This window comes from Polychytrium aggregatum (assembly GCF_025602895.1).
Source record: "Polychytrium aggregatum strain JEL109 chromosome Unknown BJ171scaffold_59, whole genome shotgun sequence".
NCBI lineage: Eukaryota > Fungi > Chytridiomycota > Chytridiomycetes > Polychytriales > Polychytrium > Polychytrium aggregatum.
The window spans coordinates 36602-55189 of record NW_026516261.1 but is presented as its reverse complement, the minus strand read 5'-3'; the positions used below and the strand labels follow the sequence as shown (position 1 = coordinate 55189).

At 56.2% G+C, this 18588-nt stretch overlaps 9 protein-coding genes across 9 annotated transcripts; 4 read left to right on the top strand and 5 right to left on the bottom strand.

The window, feature by feature from the left end:
* Positions 1 to 6308: 6308 nt before the first annotated feature.
* BJ171DRAFT_635918 (uncharacterized protein) lies at positions 6309 to 8045 on the bottom strand. Its single transcript, XM_053115697.1, has one exon. It carries the CDS (start codon positions 8026 to 8028, stop codon positions 6541 to 6543), a length of 1488 nt encoding a protein of 495 aa, XP_052962439.1. The 5' UTR covers positions 8029 to 8045; the 3' UTR covers positions 6309 to 6540.
* A 260-nt stretch (positions 8046 to 8305) lies between these two features.
* BJ171DRAFT_525802 (uncharacterized protein) lies at positions 8306 to 9588 on the top strand. The gene is made up of 2 exons (XM_053112658.1): positions 8306 to 9310; positions 9436 to 9588. The coding sequence occupies exon 1, from the start codon at positions 8344 to 8346 to the stop codon at positions 9118 to 9120; it is 777 nt and encodes a 258-aa protein (XP_052962438.1). The 5' UTR covers positions 8306 to 8343; the 3' UTR covers positions 9121 to 9310; positions 9436 to 9588.
* Positions 9380 to 9653, bottom strand: BJ171DRAFT_525798 (uncharacterized protein; the record flags this gene model as incomplete). Its single annotated transcript, XM_053112657.1, has 1 exon — positions 9380 to 9653. A coding segment is annotated over exon 1 (243 nt), but the record flags the coding sequence as incomplete, so codon positions are not given.
* A 65-nt stretch (positions 9654 to 9718) lies between these two features.
* BJ171DRAFT_586983 (uncharacterized protein) lies at positions 9719 to 10216 on the top strand (the record flags this gene model as incomplete). The annotated part of the gene is made up of 1 exon (XM_053114416.1): positions 9719 to 10216. The coding sequence occupies one exon, from the start codon at positions 9719 to 9721 to the stop codon at positions 10214 to 10216; it is 498 nt and encodes a 165-aa protein (XP_052962436.1).
* Positions 10217 to 11718: 1502 nt separating this feature from the next.
* BJ171DRAFT_635900 (uncharacterized protein) lies at positions 11719 to 13206 on the bottom strand (the record flags this gene model as incomplete). The annotated part of the gene is made up of 1 exon (XM_053115696.1): positions 11719 to 13206. The coding sequence occupies one exon, from the start codon at positions 13204 to 13206 to the stop codon at positions 11719 to 11721; it is 1488 nt and encodes a 495-aa protein (XP_052962435.1).
* Positions 13207 to 13483: 277 nt separating this feature from the next.
* Positions 13484 to 14766, top strand: BJ171DRAFT_525771 (uncharacterized protein). The gene is made up of 2 exons (XM_053112656.1): positions 13484 to 14488; positions 14614 to 14766. Exon 1 carries the CDS (start codon positions 13522 to 13524, stop codon positions 14296 to 14298), a length of 777 nt encoding a protein of 258 aa, XP_052962434.1. The 5' UTR covers positions 13484 to 13521; the 3' UTR covers positions 14299 to 14488; positions 14614 to 14766.
* On the bottom strand, positions 14558 to 14831 carry BJ171DRAFT_525732 (uncharacterized protein; the record flags this gene model as incomplete). Its single annotated transcript, XM_053112654.1, has 1 exon — positions 14558 to 14831. A coding segment is annotated over exon 1 (243 nt), but the record flags the coding sequence as incomplete, so codon positions are not given.
* A 65-nt stretch (positions 14832 to 14896) lies between these two features.
* Positions 14897 to 15394, top strand: BJ171DRAFT_586979 (uncharacterized protein; the record flags this gene model as incomplete). The annotated part of the gene is made up of 1 exon (XM_053114415.1): positions 14897 to 15394. One exon carries the CDS (start codon positions 14897 to 14899, stop codon positions 15392 to 15394), a length of 498 nt encoding a protein of 165 aa, XP_052962432.1.
* A 1501-nt stretch (positions 15395 to 16895) lies between these two features.
* On the bottom strand, positions 16896 to 18383 carry BJ171DRAFT_571698 (uncharacterized protein; the record flags this gene model as incomplete). The annotated part of the gene is made up of 1 exon (XM_053113689.1): positions 16896 to 18383. The coding sequence occupies one exon, from the start codon at positions 18381 to 18383 to the stop codon at positions 16896 to 16898; it is 1488 nt and encodes a 495-aa protein (XP_052962431.1).
* Between the last annotated feature and the right edge of the window lie 205 nt (positions 18384 to 18588).

Here is an 18588-nt window from a genome sequence, read left to right as displayed (position 1 = left end):
GACTCAAGCCCTCGGTCCAAGACGAACTCTCCCGCCGCTCCTTCGACAACCTCGAAGATCTCATGCAAGCGGCGATCGCCATCGACAACCGCCAGGAGGACCAACGCTCCCGCCGTCCCAACCACCGCTCCGCTCCTGCTCCTGCTCCTGCTCGTCCGGCTCCTCTCCCTTTCCGTCCGGCTCCTCGTCCCTTCGCTCCTGCTCCTCCTCCTCGCCCCGCTCAAGCCTTCAACGTTCCCCAGCCCATGGACCTCAGCCAGGCTTCCGCTCGCAGGCTGACCGCCGAGGACAAGGCCGCCCTCCGTGCTGCCAACCGCTGCTTTTATTGCAAGCAGGAAGGGCACATTGCCCTTCGCTGCCCCAATAAGGCATCCTCCCGCTTGGCTGCCATCGATGCTTCTTTGGCTGTCGTTGATGTGAATAAACTTGACGACCAGGAAAACTTCTCTGCCTAGAAAAGGTCGGAGGAGCTTTCCTAGGCGTCAATCATGTCATAAATCTTCCTCCTGTAAATGTCTCCACGGTAAATCACTCTTCTGCCTTTTGCCATCTTGCCCCCGTCACCATTGCCACCGTCTCCACCGCTCTTGCTTCTTCGTCTTCGCCTCCCGAGCCTGACATCCAACGTCAGCCCTCCCTCGCTGTGACTCTGCTGTGCGGTCCAGAGTCCATACGGGCAACCGCCATGATCGATACCGGCGCGGTTACTTCGTTTATGGACACTGGATTCGCCGCAACCCACGCTCTCCCCACCTTTGCAACTTCTTTCGTCATCACTCTTGCCGATGGTTCTTCGATGGAGTCTAGTCTTGGAGTTTGTGTTTCTATGATCACAGGCATCAGCCACTATGAACAAATCTCGTTCGCGCTGATTCCCTTGGCTTCATACCCGATCATCTTGGGTATGGATTGGATCAAGAAACACAAACCCTACTTTGACTGGCACCATGACTCTATTTTCTTGCCTTGCACCTCTATCCACAGTTTGGCCTCCCCGTTCTCTCCCGAGCCACAGTCCTCTAGGTCCAGCCCTGCCGAGCCGCCTGCCGAGTCCCCTGCTGAGGTCCCCGCCGAGCCTGCCGTGTCCCTGCCCGAGTCCAAGATTGTTCCTGCCGAGTCCCCAGCCGAGCCCGAGATCATTCCTGCCTTGCCTCCTGCCGTGCCCAAGCCCAGTCCTGCCTTGCCTCCTGCCGTCCCCAAGACCAAGACCCAGTCCCCGCCCAGCGTCAGCCTGATCGGCAGCATCCCCTTCCAGCACGCCGTCCAGAAGGAAGGCCTGGAAGTGTTCCTCTTGGATGCTGCCCGAGTCCTGTCCCTCTGCTCCGTCGACGCTGGAGCCAAGCCCAAGGCCGAGCCCTCTGTCCCCTCCAAGTACTCGTCCTTTGCCAAGGTGTTTTCCAAGTCCGAGGCCGACAAGCTCCCCCAGCACCGCCCTTACGACCACACGATCCCGTTGGTCGAAGGTGCGTCTCCGTCGTTTGGGCCCGTCTACAACCTCTCCAAGCCGGAGATGGACGCCCTCCACACCTACATCCAAGAGAACTTGTCCAAGGGTTTCATCCGCCGTTCCGAGTCCCCTGCCGGTGCCCCAGTCCTGTTCGTCAAGAAGAAGGATGGCTCCCTCCGTCTCTGCGTCGACTACCGGGCCCTGAACAAGATCACCGTACCGAACCGTTGTCCCCTTCCTCTGATTGCCGAGACGTTCGACAACCTCGGCAAGGCCAAGATCTTCACCAAGCTCGACATGCGAGGCGCATACAATCTCTTGCGCATCGCTGAAGGTGAAGAGTGGAAGACGGCCTTCCGCTGCCGCTACGGCCATTTCGAGTACAGCGTCATGCCGTTCGGCTTGACCAACGCTCCTGCCTCGTTCCAAGCCTTCGTCAACGATGTCCTCCGAGAATACCTTGACCAGTTCGTGGTCGTCTACCTGGACGACATCCTGATCTACTCCTCCGATCCTGCCGAGCACGAGGCTCATGTCAAGAAAGTCCTGACCAAGCTCCAAGACGCCGGACTCTCACTCAAGCTTGAAAAGTGTGAGTTCGACCAGTCCTCCGTCGCCTTCCTCGGGTTCATCATCTCGCCCGATGGAATCTCCATGGATCCCGACAAGGTCAAGGCCATCCAGGAGTGGGAGATCCCCCGATCGGCCCACGACATCCAAGTCTTCCTCGGCCTGGCGAACTTCTACCGCCGGTTCGTCAAGGACTACTCCAAGATCGCCACCCCGCTGACGGACCTCCTGAAGAAGGACATCAAGTTCTCCTGGTCTCCCTCGGCTCAAACGTCATTCCTGAAGCTTAAGGAATGCCTGAGCACCGGTCCTGTCCTCCGCCACTTCGACCCCGAGCGTCAGTGCGTCATCGAAGCCGACGCATCTGACTATGCTCTTGGCGCTGTTCTCAGTCAGCGCGACGACGAAGGCCTCCTCCACCCCGTCGCCTTCTACTCCCGGAAGCTGCTCGATGCAGAAATGAATTATCAAATCTATGATAAGGAACTTCTCGCCATCGTCGCAGCCTTCAAACAATGGAGACACTACCTCGAGTTCTCCTCCCAAGCCACCGAGGTCGTCACCGACCACAAGAACCTCGAATACTTCCAGACCTCCCGCAATCTCAGCCGTCGCCAAGTCCGTTGGTCCGAGATCCTTGGCGATTACAACTTCGTCATCAGGTATCGACCCGGAACCCTCAACAATGCCGCCGACGCCCTCTCCCGCAAGGACAAGTTCCCTAAGGAGGGGGGTGACTCCCGTAGCTCCCCGAACACCCAGACCCTGCTGCCACCAAAACTCTTCGTTTCCGCCCTCCGAGCTGTTCCCGTTGCCCCCGAGTCCGAGGATATCGCCGTCCTCATCAAGTCAAACCTCAAGAAGGACTCTACCTTTGGTCCGATCCTGTCCCAAGTCCTCAAGAACCCTGCCTCCTGTCCCGGCTACTCCGTCGACAACGACCTTCTGCTCTTTGAAGGTCTCGTCTGCGTCCCCGATGTCCCCGAGCTCAAGCGCAAGATCCTCGTCGAGTGCCACGACTCGCCGACTGCCGGCCACTTCGGCGTCGCCAAGACCTTCGAGCTCGTCTCCCGGACCTTCCACTGGCCGACCATGCGTCGTTACATCAAGGAGTATGTCTCCGGATGCGACACCTGCCAGCGGAACAAGCACTCCCGTCACAAGCCCTACGGACTCCTTGCCTCGCTCCCTGTTCCCGATCGCCCTTGGTCTTCTGTTTCGGTCGACTTCATCACCCAGCTCCCCGAATCCTCCGGACACACAGCCATCTGTGTGTTTGTCGACCGATTCACCAAGATGGCCCACTTCGTCCCGTCAAGCAACGAGGCCAACGCCGAGGACACTGCTCGGATGTTTGTCGAGCATGTCTTCACCAAGCACGGTCTTCCAGACGATATCGTCTCAGACCGAGGATCTACCTTTGCCTCCAAGTTCTTCCAAGCCGTCCTGACCCGCCTCAAGATCAAGCACAAGATGTCGACTGCCTTCCATCCGCAGACCGACGGCCAGACCGAGCGGGTCAACGCCATCCTCGAGCAGTACCTCCGCTGCTTCATCAACTTCCAGCAAGACGACTGGGCCCAGCTTCTCCCCCACGCCGAGTTCACCTACAACAACACCTCTCAAGCAACCCTCGGCTGCTCTCCCTTCTTTGCCTACACCGGCTACCACCCTCGTTTTTCCGTCGCCCTTCCCCGCACCACCAAGAATGCCTCCGTCGCCGACGATCAAGCCCGGATCATCCATTCCCTCCATGATGAACTCAAGTTTAACATCGCCCTCGCCCTCGCCCAGGACTCCCAAGCCAGGTTCTACGACCCCGGCCACTCCCCTTCCCCTCCGTTCAAGGTTGGAGACCGAGTCTGGCTCTCCGCCAAGAACATCAAGACCCAGCGACCCACGGCCAAGCTCGACCACACCAAGCTTGGGCCGTTCAAGATCGTCGCTCAAGTCGGTTCCCGCGCTTTCAAGTTGGACTTGCCCTCGTCCATGCGCATTCATCCTGTCTTCCACGTCTCCCTGCTCGAGCCCGCCGCCGACGACAAGATCCCAGGTCGAATCATCCCGCCCCCTCCACCCATCCAAGTCAACGGCCACGACGAATGGGAAGTCGAACAGATCCTGGACTCCAGGCTGTTCCGAGGTAAGCTCCAGTATCTTGTGCACTGGCGTGGCTACACGGTGACGGATTGCACCTGGGAGCCCGCCAGCAATCTTGCACATTGTCCGGAGCCTGTCGCAGCCTACCACTCCTCTCATCCCTCGAAGCCTGGCCCTCTCGGAGCTCGGGCCTTGAGAGGGGGGTAGTGTCATGAACACCCTCTGCCTTGCCCACTTCCTTCCTTTACCCTTGCCCTTCCCTTTCTGTTCGCCTGCCTTAGTGCTTTCCCTTCCTTCTGTTTGTTTGTTTCCCGCGCTGTGCTGCCTTGTTGTCTTATCGCCAGCACGCGCGCTGTCTGTGTTCCGTTCCCGCTTCCTTGCTGTTGGTCATGGGTTACGCCCACGACGCCACCTCGACGCCGCCTGACGCCTTGGCGCCGCCATGCCGCCGCCACTGACGCCCGCTGACTCACGGATCCCGAGTCACGGCCGCCACCTGCTTCGCTCGCGGCTTCGCCCTCCCCGCCGCTGCTTCGCTCCTGCCCCCTCGCTCTGCAGCGTCGATCCTTGGCGCTCGCATAAATAGCCCTCCGACCAGCCTCTGTCTTTTGCCTTCGTCTTGCCACTTTGTATTTTTAGTATCCTAAGCCTTGGATCTAGAATAAAACTTTGGCTTTACACTTGACACTCTGTGTCCCAGTCCAGTCCCCGCTCCTCTCCCTACGTTCGAGTCTTGCATTAGGACTCTTGCGCACTTCCCTGCTTGCCCCGTTGTCCAGTCTTGACACCGACTGTGCTCGCATGGGCAGAGACTCGTATAACACCGAGTTCATCCTGGCCCAGCATCGCTCTTCGGACGAGGCCAGCACCATATACGCCCACTGTCTGACCTGTGACAAGCGGTGGAAGATTAATAATTAATATAGCTATTTATAGAAATCGGTTAGGTTAGGTTAGGTTAGGTTTTTTTTTTTGTTACTATAGTCAACTTTATTCAAGAAGACAAGCCATCAGGTCCAACAGGTTGGTACCCCGGCACGTTGAGTACACAGGCAAGCCTATTTACTCCTGTTGCAGCCTAGTGCTGCCTCAGCTGCCCACAAGGTCTGAGACCAAGCGGGTGAACACATTTTCAAGCAGTTCCCACAAGGGAACAGCAGGATCGAGGGGAGGTCGGGGTGGTGGAGTGACAAGTGCTGGCACTATACTACGCTGTGATGAGGGTGCAGGGAGAGACTGCAAGGGTGGGACTACACTGGGTGTGGGAGTGGGTGGTGGTGCTGGGTGTGCACCAAGTGCGAATGCTCGGAAGGCAGTGCGGGGAGCGGGTACATGAGCAGCAAGCGATCCAAGTGCGGGAGGGGTGCGAGTGCGAGGGGGAGTGCGATCGAAACTGAGCCGGTCCAGCAGCTTGTCCACTGGTCCCACTCCGGCTATACCACTTTCCACCCAAGTCGGGTGGGCCGTCTTGAGGGCTGCGACCTTGCGGACCAGGACTTGATGCGGATCCACACACTGCTGTGCGTGGGTCCTGGTCAAGTCGATCCCGGATCCGTGTCGAGCCAGGTTCTTGCACTTGCGGTATCCAAACCTGAAGTGGTGTTAGGGATAGCTCCTGCTTGTTCTCCACTTTGACTGCACACTTGGCTGTTCTTTTGCCTTTCTGTTTGTTTGTGTGTAGCCTTGCAGTTCCCCTCCAATTTTCCGCCCTTTGCCTGTCTTTTCCGCTCCTTCCGCACTTCCGTTTTCCCGCGCTGCTCCGCTTCCTTTGTCTTCTTCGCACGCGCCGGTTTGTTTGTGCACGCGCCTTGCTGCGATTGGTTGCAATTCGGCTGCCGATCATGTGTCCCCCCACCGGTGACTCATGACCTGCCTGACCGCCCCGATCTCTTGTTCATCTCCCATGCGCTCACCCCAATCTTTTCTTTGACCAATCCGCTTCTTGGATGTTGAGTCACATTGCTTCGCCTTCGCACGTTTCTCCTGCCAGGTGCTTCGCTTTTGCTTGCGCCTCTCTCGCTTTGGTTCTCTGCCTGTCTCGGTGGTCCTTCTCGGCCCTCGTTCGTGCATCGCCCCCTTCGCCCTGCTCGATCGCCCACTTTTCCCTCCCTTGGCCGCCCTTCGCTGCCAAGTCCGGACTTGTCTATAAATAGCCTGACCCCCGCGATGTGTAGTCGAACCTCAGCGTTCAAAATAGGACTAAATAAAGTGCCTTCTACTTTATTCTCTGAGTGTTCCTCACGTCTCATTTCGAGACAAGTCTTATCTTGAACGGATCTTTAATTTCCTCGCTCCCTCTCCGAGTCCACTTCGGACTTTACCCTTGCCTTCCCTGAGCTCACTTCGAGCTCACTTCTTCTTTTGCCGTTGAGTCCCCTCTGGACTCTAACAGAATGTGATGCTCTACAAGAGAGAGCTGACTTTTATTCACCCTCCTGGGGCGCATTCACGACCAGCTTACACGAAATGCGGTTGGGACATGCATACACATTCGCCAGCAACACATGCGAATTGCACACCCGCACCCCGGCATCCACCAGAGGCACGATGTGCGACCACATTCGCAAGCGGATCACCCGCTCCAGGACGGTCTCGCCCATTTCCTGGAATCCAATGATCCTGGGGATGTGCAGCACCCGACGCAACAGGGTGTACACACAGATCCCAGTGAACTCGCTGATGTTGAAGTATGCCCGGAACAAGATATCGTCGGGAAGATCGCGATCGTCGAGCATGTCTAGAATCACATTGGTTCCAGGCTCGAATCCAAACACCACAAATCGGCGCAGTGCATCGACTTGCTCCTTGGTGCTGTAGCAGTGGTGGTGCAGCACGAATGCCACGGTTGCGTTGCTGTGTCCCGAGCTGCAGAGGAGGTCGAACCACAGATCCGACTCGTACGTTTCCGGATTCATCTGCTCCAGCATGAATCGCAGGAACTCGAGTTTCTGGTATCTCGCAGTGAGCACCAGGGCGCCCGCGTCGATCTGCGGCGATCGACAGACGCAGTAGTAGATCAAGGGCTGTGGGTCGGAGTTTGGATGTGACTTGAGTAGTCGCTTCAGGAGACGGGTCGCCTCGCTCGGGAAGAATCGGAGAACCAGGTCGTGGATCTCGGGAGAGAGGCTGACAATGTGGCCGAGGAGCACACGAGGGTCGTCCAGTTGATTGTGGCCGAGTGCCCATTCGACAACGACAGCACTGCTGCGCTTGGATCCAATGATGGCAGCTTGCTGGACGATATCCTGCCTGGGGCGAGGCCATTGGTGTTGGAAGAAGAGATCCAGCACGATCGTGCTCTCGGCATAGATGGCTTCGTTGATGAGATCCCAGTCAAAGTAGTGCATGCTGTCCACCAGATCGAGTGTCACTTGCCCGAGGAAGGCTTGAATGAATTCGTGGCGACATGTCTGTATCGCTCGTTCAACTGCGGTCTTGGCAAACAACGCCAGTGATTCCTCGCCCCTGCGGGCACAGTTGGCTGTCATCACAGGGACGATACGTGCCAAGACATCGTGGTTCTGGATGCACATGATGCATCGGGTAGCAATATCTCCGTACGGCGACACTCCACACGCGATCAACATTTCCAGAATTCGGAAACCAGGATCGTTAGTGGATGTGGGGCCACGGCGGAGCAGTTCACAGACCATTGCTTCCTTGTGCATCATCGAGCTGAAGCGCGTGTAGTGTCGAAGGACGCTTTCGTTCCGCCACAGAACCGGGATCGGTCGCATGATCACCTGGATCAGCGAGAGGCTGCGGGTGTTGATGCAGCACTGGTAGATCGTATCCTCCCATGCAGGTTGATGAAATGCGAGGAATCGGCGGCAGGTGCGTGTCAGTGCCAAGCACGATCGGATGTCGAGGAACGAGGCGATCTCGCCCCAGACTTCGAGTGGCAGCTCCATCGCTGGTGCGTCATGCTATACATGTGTATCGAAGGCCTTACTGCGTTTTTTTGTCGCCCGATGGTAGCCACACACCCTCCATTGCAAGAGATGCCCGTTCCAGTGTACCTATTTGAATACTTGGCCGTGATCATCATCCTCGGATACTACATGTTTGCCGATCCATCTCCGTCGCTCGAGCAGGCCGATACCGGAAAGAACATGTTTGGCGCCAATGCCGCAGAAGCCTGCAAGACCATCTCATCGACCGCAGACAATATTACGGCCGCTGCCGGAGGCCTCGCAAATGTCGTCAAGGCATTCGACCCCTTGAGTATGTTTGACAGCGGAAGCAATCAAGTCAGCAACCAGACCCGCAATGTCATCGGCACCACCATGTCAGACTCGGACGTCAAGAACATCGTCAACGCTTGCTCCAACAATATGGCCGCTTACCAGACAAACGTCATCGACAACTCACAGTGTGAGTACTGCAAGACCCACGACTGCAGCATGGCCAATATCAGCCAGACCAATGTGAATGACGCCGTTCAGCAGTGCACCATGACATCGATGGTCCAGACACTCATGGCCCAGACCAACAGCGTGGATAGCCAGGCTGTGGCATCCGCCATCCAGAAGGCTCAGGGCCTGCTCTCTGGCAGCAACTCCAGCTCCAACAACAACTGCAACTTGGTCAGCACCAACATGGACACGAGCACATACCTGAACCTGCAGAACTCGTGTGCTTCGCAGCTCTCCGCTATCCAGAAGAACCAGTTCGCACCCTGTGCCACAGCAATCGGCATCATTCAGTCCAACTCCAACAAATCATACCAGCAGTGCATGCTCGACAACAAAGCCATCACTCAAATCGCACAGGGCAATACAACCAAGACATCGAGTCAGTTCTCGTCTGACCAGACGACTTCCGGTCTCGACTCGACAGCGATCATTGCCCTGGTTGCTGCATGCCTCTGCTGTTGCTGCTGCATCTCGTCGATTGCAGCCATCGGGTACTATGCTTACCAAAGCATCGATTCTGGGAGCGGCAGCAGCGGACCGGGTGGTATGCCATCACCAGCATCCATCGTGAGCAAGCTCAAGAAGTAGCCGCAGGTGGTGGGTATGCCGAGTTGATGGAGGTCGTGCTCGGTGCAAAGAGCATATTGACGATCGAGCGATTGTCGCTGTTCAAAATGACATCACACGGGTCGTTCGCTGCTTCGTATCCTGTGCGGTTCCAGAGCTTGGAGTTGGTCGAGTTGGGTCCACAGGTGTAGATGTCGAGATTCAGCGTCTGCTGGGAAGCCAGTGTGGTCGGGGTGGGTACGTTTTGGATCATGTTAGCACACTCATCCATCGGACTGACACTACCGTCGCCGGTGGCTGCACCCGGATTCACTGGGAAGTAGTAACAGCCATTACCACCGGTGTTGTACATGCACTCGGCGTTGTTCTGGTTGATGCGTGCAACAGTATACATCTTGATGGTCGGGACGTAGACGCAGGACCATGGTGTTGTCGAGTGGGTCTTGTTGTACTGGTAGAGTCCAAATCCTCCGCCTGTGGTCAGGAGCGACGAGCAGACGCAACACAGCGCTATAACGGCCATGATGATCCAGATTTGACTTGACATTGGTCTGCTGCGAAGGGTGTGTCAGAAAAAACGCTGTAAGGGTTTCATCCTCGGCATATGCAATAGCACCCGATGGACTCGCCGCGTAGCATCGCCCTGCAGACCCTCCAGGCAAAGACGCCCGACCACGCCGAGGTCTTGGAAGAGAGCATCTATCGCTATGCCACCACAACCTACAAGGGCGTGTGCAGCTGGATCAACCCGCAGTTCCGAGACGTATACAAATCCCGCGCCATCATGATGCTGTCGAACCTGGAGGCCATCGTCGGCTTGCTCGACTCGGGCGCTATTCAAGATCCTTCCCGGCTGGATGATCTGACACACCAGAACCTTCGTCCAGACGCTTGGCTGGCACAAGACCAGGGGGTCACCGGCACGACGGCGGCAGCAGCGGCAAACGGCAAGTCCGGAGGAGCCGACGGACAGATGAAATGCACCGACTGTGCTCGCATGGGCAGAGACTCGTATAACACCGAGTTCATCCTGGCCCAGCATCGCTCTTCGGACGAGGCCAGCACCATATACGCCCACTGTCTGACCTGTGACAAGCGGTGGAAGATTAATAATTAATATAGCTATTTATAGAAATCGGTTAGGTTAGGTTAGGTTAGGTTTTTTTTTTTGTTACTATAGTCAACTTTATTCAAGAAGACAAGCCATCAGGTCCAACAGGTTGGTACCCCGGCACGTTGAGTACACAGGCAAGCCTATTTACTCCTGTTGCAGCCTAGTGCTGCCTCAGCTGCCCACAAGGTCTGAGACCAAGCGGGTGAACACATTTTCAAGCAGTTCCCACAAGGGAACAGCAGGATCGAGGGGAGGTCGGGGTGGTGGAGTGACAAGTGCTGGCACTATACTACGCTGTGATGAGGGTGCAGGGAGAGACTGCAAGGGTGGGACTACACTGGGTGTGGGAGTGGGTGGTGGTGCTGGGTGTGCACCAAGTGCGAATGCTCGGAAGGCAGTGCGGGGAGCGGGTACATGAGCAGCAAGCGATCCAAGTGCGGGAGGGGTGCGAGTGCGAGGGGGAGTGCGATCGAAACTGAGCCGGTCCAGCAGCTTGTCCACTGGTCCCACTCCGGCTATACCACTTTCCACCCAAGTCGGGTGGGCCGTCTTGAGGGCTGCGACCTTGCGGACCAGGACTTGATGCGGATCCACACACTGCTGTGCGTGGGTCCTGGTCAAGTCGATCCCGGATCCGTGTCGAGCCAGGTTCTTGCACTTGCGGTATCCAAACCTGAAGTGGTGTTAGGGATAGCTCCTGCTTGTTCTCCACTTTGACTGCACACTTGGCTGTTCTTTTGCCTTTCTGTTTGTTTGTGTGTAGCCTTGCAGTTCCCCTCCAATTTTCCGCCCTTTGCCTGTCTTTTCCGCTCCTTCCGCACTTCCGTTTTCCCGCGCTGCTCCGCTTCCTTTGTCTTCTTCGCACGCGCCGGTTTGTTTGTGCACGCGCCTTGCTGCGATTGGTTGCAATTCGGCTGCCGATCATGTGTCCCCCCACCGGTGACTCATGACCTGCCTGACCGCCCCGATCTCTTGTTCATCTCCCATGCGCTCACCCCAATCTTTTCTTTGACCAATCCGCTTCTTGGATGTTGAGTCACATTGCTTCGCCTTCGCACGTTTCTCCTGCCAGGTGCTTCGCTTTTGCTTGCGCCTCTCTCGCTTTGGTTCTCTGCCTGTCTCGGTGGTCCTTCTCGGCCCTCGTTCGTGCATCGCCCCCTTCGCCCTGCTCGATCGCCCACTTTTCCCTCCCTTGGCCGCCCTTCGCTGCCAAGTCCGGACTTGTCTATAAATAGCCTGACCCCCGCGATGTGTAGTCGAACCTCAGCGTTCAAAATAGGACTAAATAAAGTGCCTTCTACTTTATTCTCTGAGTGTTCCTCACGTCTCATTTCGAGACAAGTCTTATCTTGAACGGATCTTTAATTTCCTCGCTCCCTCTCCGAGTCCACTTCGGACTTTACCCTTGCCTTCCCTGAGCTCACTTCGAGCTCACTTCTTCTTTTGCCGTTGAGTCCCCTCTGGACTCTAACAGAATGTGATGCTCTACAAGAGAGAGCTGACTTTTATTCACCCTCCTGGGGCGCATTCACGACCAGCTTACACGAAATGCGGTTGGGACATGCATACACATTCGCCAGCAACACATGCGAATTGCACACCCGCACCCCGGCATCCACCAGAGGCACGATGTGCGACCACATTCGCAAGCGGATCACCCGCTCCAGGACGGTCTCGCCCATTTCCTGGAATCCAATGATCCTGGGGATGTGCAGCACCCGACGCAACAGGGTGTACACACAGATCCCAGTGAACTCGCTGATGTTGAAGTATGCCCGGAACAAGATATCGTCGGGAAGATCGCGATCGTCGAGCATGTCTAGAATCACATTGGTTCCAGGCTCGAATCCAAACACCACAAATCGGCGCAGTGCATCGACTTGCTCCTTGGTGCTGTAGCAGTGGTGGTGCAGCACGAATGCCACGGTTGCGTTGCTGTGTCCCGAGCTGCAGAGGAGGTCGAACCACAGATCCGACTCGTACGTTTCCGGATTCATCTGCTCCAGCATGAATCGCAGGAACTCGAGTTTCTGGTATCTCGCAGTGAGCACCAGGGCGCCCGCGTCGATCTGCGGCGATCGACAGACGCAGTAGTAGATCAAGGGCTGTGGGTCGGAGTTTGGATGTGACTTGAGTAGTCGCTTCAGGAGACGGGTCGCCTCGCTCGGGAAGAATCGGAGAACCAGGTCGTGGATCTCGGGAGAGAGGCTGACAATGTGGCCGAGGAGCACACGAGGGTCGTCCAGTTGATTGTGGCCGAGTGCCCATTCGACAACGACAGCACTGCTGCGCTTGGATCCAATGATGGCAGCTTGCTGGACGATATCCTGCCTGGGGCGAGGCCATTGGTGTTGGAAGAAGAGATCCAGCACGATCGTGCTCTCGGCATAGATGGCTTCGTTGATGAGATCCCAGTCAAAGTAGTGCATGCTGTCCACCAGATCGAGTGTCACTTGCCCGAGGAAGGCTTGAATGAATTCGTGGCGACATGTCTGTATCGCTCGTTCAACTGCGGTCTTGGCAAACAACGCCAGTGATTCCTCGCCCCTGCGGGCACAGTTGGCTGTCATCACAGGGACGATACGTGCCAAGACATCGTGGTTCTGGATGCACATGATGCATCGGGTAGCAATATCTCCGTACGGCGACACTCCACACGCGATCAACATTTCCAGAATTCGGAAACCAGGATCGTTAGTGGATGTGGGGCCACGGCGGAGCAGTTCACAGACCATTGCTTCCTTGTGCATCATCGAGCTGAAGCGCGTGTAGTGTCGAAGGACGCTTTCGTTCCGCCACAGAACCGGGATCGGTCGCATGATCACCTGGATCAGCGAGAGGCTGCGGGTGTTGATGCAGCACTGGTAGATCGTATCCTCCCATGCAGGTTGATGAAATGCGAGGAATCGGCGGCAGGTGCGTGTCAGTGCCAAGCACGATCGGATGTCGAGGAACGAGGCGATCTCGCCCCAGACTTCGAGTGGCAGCTCCATCGCTGGTGCGTCATGCTATACATGTGTATCGAAGGCCTTACTGCGTTTTTTTGTCGCCCGATGGTAGCCACACACCCTCCATTGCAAGAGATGCCCGTTCCAGTGTACCTATTTGAATACTTGGCCGTGATCATCATCCTCGGATACTACATGTTTGCCGATCCATCTCCGTCGCTCGAGCAGGCCGATACCGGAAAGAACATGTTTGGCGCCAATGCCGCAGAAGCCTGCAAGACCATCTCATCGACCGCAGACAATATTACGGCCGCTGCCGGAGGCCTCGCAAATGTCGTCAAGGCATTCGACCCCTTGAGTATGTTTGACAGCGGAAGCAATCAAGTCAGCAACCAGACCCGCAATGTCATCGGCACCACCATGTCAGACTCGGACGTCAAGAACATCGTCAACGCTTGCTCCAACAATATGGCCGCTTACCAGACAAACGTCATCGACAACTCACAGTGTGAGTACTGCAAGACCCACGACTGCAGCATGGCCAATATCAGCCAGACCAATGTGAATGACGCCGTTCAGCAGTGCACCATGACATCGATGGTCCAGACACTCATGGCCCAGACCAACAGCGTGGATAGCCAGGCTGTGGCATCCGCCATCCAGAAGGCTCAGGGCCTGCTCTCTGGCAGCAACTCCAGCTCCAACAACAACTGCAACTTGGTCAGCACCAACATGGACACGAGCACATACCTGAACCTGCAGAACTCGTGTGCTTCGCAGCTCTCCGCTATCCAGAAGAACCAGTTCGCACCCTGTGCCACAGCAATCGGCATCATTCAGTCCAACTCCAACAAATCATACCAGCAGTGCATGCTCGACAACAAAGCCATCACTCAAATCGCACAGGGCAATACAACCAAGACATCGAGTCAGTTCTCGTCTGACCAGACGACTTCCGGTCTCGACTCGACAGCGATCATTGCCCTGGTTGCTGCATGCCTCTGCTGTTGCTGCTGCATCTCGTCGATTGCAGCCATCGGGTACTATGCTTACCAAAGCATCGATTCTGGGAGCGGCAGCAGCGGACCGGGTGGTATGCCATCACCAGCATCCATCGTGAGCAAGCTCAAGAAGTAGCCGCAGGTGGTGGGTATGCCGAGTTGATGGAGGTCGTGCTCGGTGCAAAGAGCATATTGACGATCGAGCGATTGTCGCTGTTCAAAATGACATCACACGGGTCGTTCGCTGCTTCGTATCCTGTGCGGTTCCAGAGCTTGGAGTTGGTCGAGTTGGGTCCACAGGTGTAGATGTCGAGATTCAGCGTCTGCTGGGAAGCCAGTGTGGTCGGGGTGGGTACGTTTTGGATCATGTTAGCACACTCATCCATCGGACTGACACTACCGTCGCCGGTGGCTGCACCCGGATTCACTGGGAAGTAGTAACAGCCATTACCACCGGTGTTGTACATGCACTCGGCGTTGTTCTGGTTGATGCGTGCAACAGTATACATCTTGATGGTCGGGACGTAGACGCAGGACCATGGTGTTGTCGAGTGGGTCTTGTTGTACTGGTAGAGTCCAAATCCTCCGCCTGTGGTCAGGAGCGACGAGCAGACGCAACACAGCGCTATAACGGCCATGATGATCCAGATTTGACTTGACATTGGTCTGCTGCGAAGGGTGTGTCAGAAAAAACGCTGTAAGGGTTTCATCCTCGGCATATGCAATAGCACCCGATGGACTCGCCGCGTAGCATCGCCCTGCAGACCCTCCAGGCAAAGACGCCCGACCACGCCGAGGTCTTGGAAGAGAGCATCTATCGCTATGCCACCACAACCTACAAGGGCGTGTGCAGCTGGATCAACCCGCAGTTCCGAGACGTATACAAATCCCGCGCCATCATGATGCTGTCGAACCTGGAGGCCATCGTCGGCTTGCTCGACTCGGGCGCTATTCAAGATCCTTCCCGGCTGGATGATCTGACACACCAGAACCTTCGTCCAGACGCTTGGCTGGCACAAGACCAGGGGGTCACCGGCACGACGGCGGCAGCAGCGGCAAACGGCAAGTCCGGAGGAGCCGACGGACAGATGAAATGCACCGACTGTGCTCGCATGGGCAGAGACTCGTATAACACCGAGTTCATCCTGGCCCAGCATCGCTCTTCGGACGAGGCCAGCACCATATACGCCCACTGTCTGACCTGTGACAAGCGGTGGAAGATTAATAATTAATATAGCTATTTATAGAAATCGGTTAGGTTAGGTTAGGTTAGGTTTTTTTTTTGTTACTATAGTCAACTTTATTCAAGAAGACAAGCCATCAGGTCCAACAGGTTGGTACCCCGGCACGTTGAGTACACAGGCAAGCCTATTTACTCCTGTTGCAGCCTAGTGCTGCCTCAGCTGCCCACAAGGTCTGAGACCAAGCGGGTGAACACATTTTCAAGCAGTTCCCACAAGGGAACAGCAGGATCGAGGGGAGGTCGGGGTGGTGGAGTGACAAGTGCTGGCACTATACTACGCTGTGATGAGGGTGCAGGGAGAGACTGCAAGGGTGGGACTACACTGGGTGTGGGAGTGGGTGGTGGTGCTGGGTGTGCACCAAGTGCGAATGCTCGGAAGGCAGTGCGGGGAGCGGGTACATGAGCAGCAAGCGATCCAAGTGCGGGAGGGGTGCGAGTGCGAGGGGGAGTGCGATCGAAACTGAGCCGGTCCAGCAGCTTGTCCACTGGTCCCACTCCGGCTATACCACTTTCCACCCAAGTCGGGTGGGCCGTCTTGAGGGCTGCGACCTTGCGGACCAGGACTTGATGCGGATCCACACACTGCTGTGCGTGGGTCCTGGTCAAGTCGATCCCGGATCCGTGTCGAGCCAGGTTCTTGCACTTGCGGTATCCAAACCTGAAGTGGTGTTAGGGATAGCTCCTGCTTGTTCTCCACTTTGACTGCACACTTGGCTGTTCTTTTGCCTTTCTGTTTGTTTGTGTGTAGCCTTGCAGTTCCCCTCCAATTTTCCGCCCTTTGCCTGTCTTTTCCGCTCCTTCCGCACTTCCGTTTTCCCGCGCTGCTCCGCTTCCTTTGTCTTCTTCGCACGCGCCGGTTTGTTTGTGCACGCGCCTTGCTGCGATTGGTTGCAATTCGGCTGCCGATCATGTGTCCCCCCACCGGTGACTCATGACCTGCCTGACCGCCCCGATCTCTTGTTCATCTCCCATGCGCTCACCCCAATCTTTTCTTTGACCAATCCGCTTCTTGGATGTTGAGTCACATTGCTTCGCCTTCGCACGTTTCTCCTGCCAGGTGCTTCGCTTTTGCTTGCGCCTCTCTCGCTTTGGTTCTCTGCCTGTCTCGGTGGTCCTTCTCGGCCCTCGTTCGTGCATCGCCCCCTTCGCCCTGCTCGATCGCCCACTTTTCCCTCCCTTGGCCGCCCTTCGCTGCCAAGTCCGGACTTGTCTATAAATAGCCTGACCCCCGCGATGTGTAGTCGAACCTCAGCGTTCAAAATAGGACTAAATAAAGTGCCTTCTACTTTATTCTCTGAGTGTTCCTCACGTCTCATTTCGAGACAAGTCTTATCTTGAACGGATCTTTAATTTCCTCGCTCCCTCTCCGAGTCCACTTCGGACTTTACCCTTGCCTTCCCTGAGCTCACTTCGAGCTCACTTCTTCTTTTGCCGTTGAGTCCCCTCTGGACTCTAACAGAATGTGATGCTCTACAAGAGAGAGCTGACTTTTATTCACCCTCCTGGGGCGCATTCACGACCAGCTTACACGAAATGCGGTTGGGACATGCATACACATTCGCCAGCAACACATGCGAATTGCACACCCGCACCCCGGCATCCACCAGAGGCACGATGTGCGACCACATTCGCAAGCGGATCACCCGCTCCAGGACGGTCTCGCCCATTTCCTGGAATCCAATGATCCTGGGGATGTGCAGCACCCGACGCAACAGGGTGTACACACAGATCCCAGTGAACTCGCTGATGTTGAAGTATGCCCGGAACAAGATATCGTCGGGAAGATCGCGATCGTCGAGCATGTCTAGAATCACATTGGTTCCAGGCTCGAATCCAAACACCACAAATCGGCGCAGTGCATCGACTTGCTCCTTGGTGCTGTAGCAGTGGTGGTGCAGCACGAATGCCACGGTTGCGTTGCTGTGTCCCGAGCTGCAGAGGAGGTCGAACCACAGATCCGACTCGTACGTTTCCGGATTCATCTGCTCCAGCATGAATCGCAGGAACTCGAGTTTCTGGTATCTCGCAGTGAGCACCAGGGCGCCCGCGTCGATCTGCGGCGATCGACAGACGCAGTAGTAGATCAAGGGCTGTGGGTCGGAGTTTGGATGTGACTTGAGTAGTCGCTTCAGGAGACGGGTCGCCTCGCTCGGGAAGAATCGGAGAACCAGGTCGTGGATCTCGGGAGAGAGGCTGACAATGTGGCCGAGGAGCACACGAGGGTCGTCCAGTTGATTGTGGCCGAGTGCCCATTCGACAACGACAGCACTGCTGCGCTTGGATCCAATGATGGCAGCTTGCTGGACGATATCCTGCCTGGGGCGAGGCCATTGGTGTTGGAAGAAGAGATCCAGCACGATCGTGCTCTCGGCATAGATGGCTTCGTTGATGAGATCCCAGTCAAAGTAGTGCATGCTGTCCACCAGATCGAGTGTCACTTGCCCGAGGAAGGCTTGAATGAATTCGTGGCGACATGTCTGTATCGCTCGTTCAACTGCGGTCTTGGCAAACAACGCCAGTGATTCCTCGCCCCTGCGGGCACAGTTGGCTGTCATCACAGGGACGATACGTGCCAAGACATCGTGGTTCTGGATGCACATGATGCATCGGGTAGCAATATCTCCGTACGGCGACACTCCACACGCGATCAACATTTCCAGAATTCGGAAACCAGGATCGTTAGTGGATGTGGGGCCACGGCGGAGCAGTTCACAGACCATTGCTTCCTTGTGCATCATCGAGCTGAAGCGCGTGTAGTGTCGAAGGACGCTTTCGTTCCGCCACAGAACCGGGATCGGTCGCATGATCACCTGGATCAGCGAGAGGCTGCGGGTGTTGATGCAGCACTGGTAGATCGTATCCTCCCATGCAGGTTGATGAAATGCGAGGAATCGGCGGCAGGTGCGTGTCAGTGCCAAGCACGATCGGATGTCGAGGAACGAGGCGATCTCGCCCCAGACTTCGAGTGGCAGCTCCATCGCTGGTGCGTCATGCTATACATGTGTATCGAAGGCCTTACTGCGTTTTTTTGTCGCCCGATGGTAGCCACACACCCTCCATTGCAAGAGATGCCCGTTCCAGTGTACCTATTTGAATACTTGGCCGTGATCATCATCCTCGGATACTACATGTTTGCCGATCCATCTCCGTCGCTCGAGCAGGCCGATACCGGAAAGAACATGT

Excerpts from the sequence above, each read along its gene's own strand:
- BJ171DRAFT_525771 (XM_053112656.1), top strand. The coding sequence starts at position 13,522 with ATGTTTGACAGCGGAAGCAATCAAGTCAGCAACCAGACCCGCAATGTC.
- BJ171DRAFT_635918 (XM_053115697.1), bottom strand. The coding sequence starts at position 8,028 with ATGGAGCTGCCACTCGAAGTCTGGGGCGAGATCGCCTCGTTCCTCGAC.
- BJ171DRAFT_525802 (XM_053112658.1), top strand. The coding sequence starts at position 8,344 with ATGTTTGACAGCGGAAGCAATCAAGTCAGCAACCAGACCCGCAATGTC.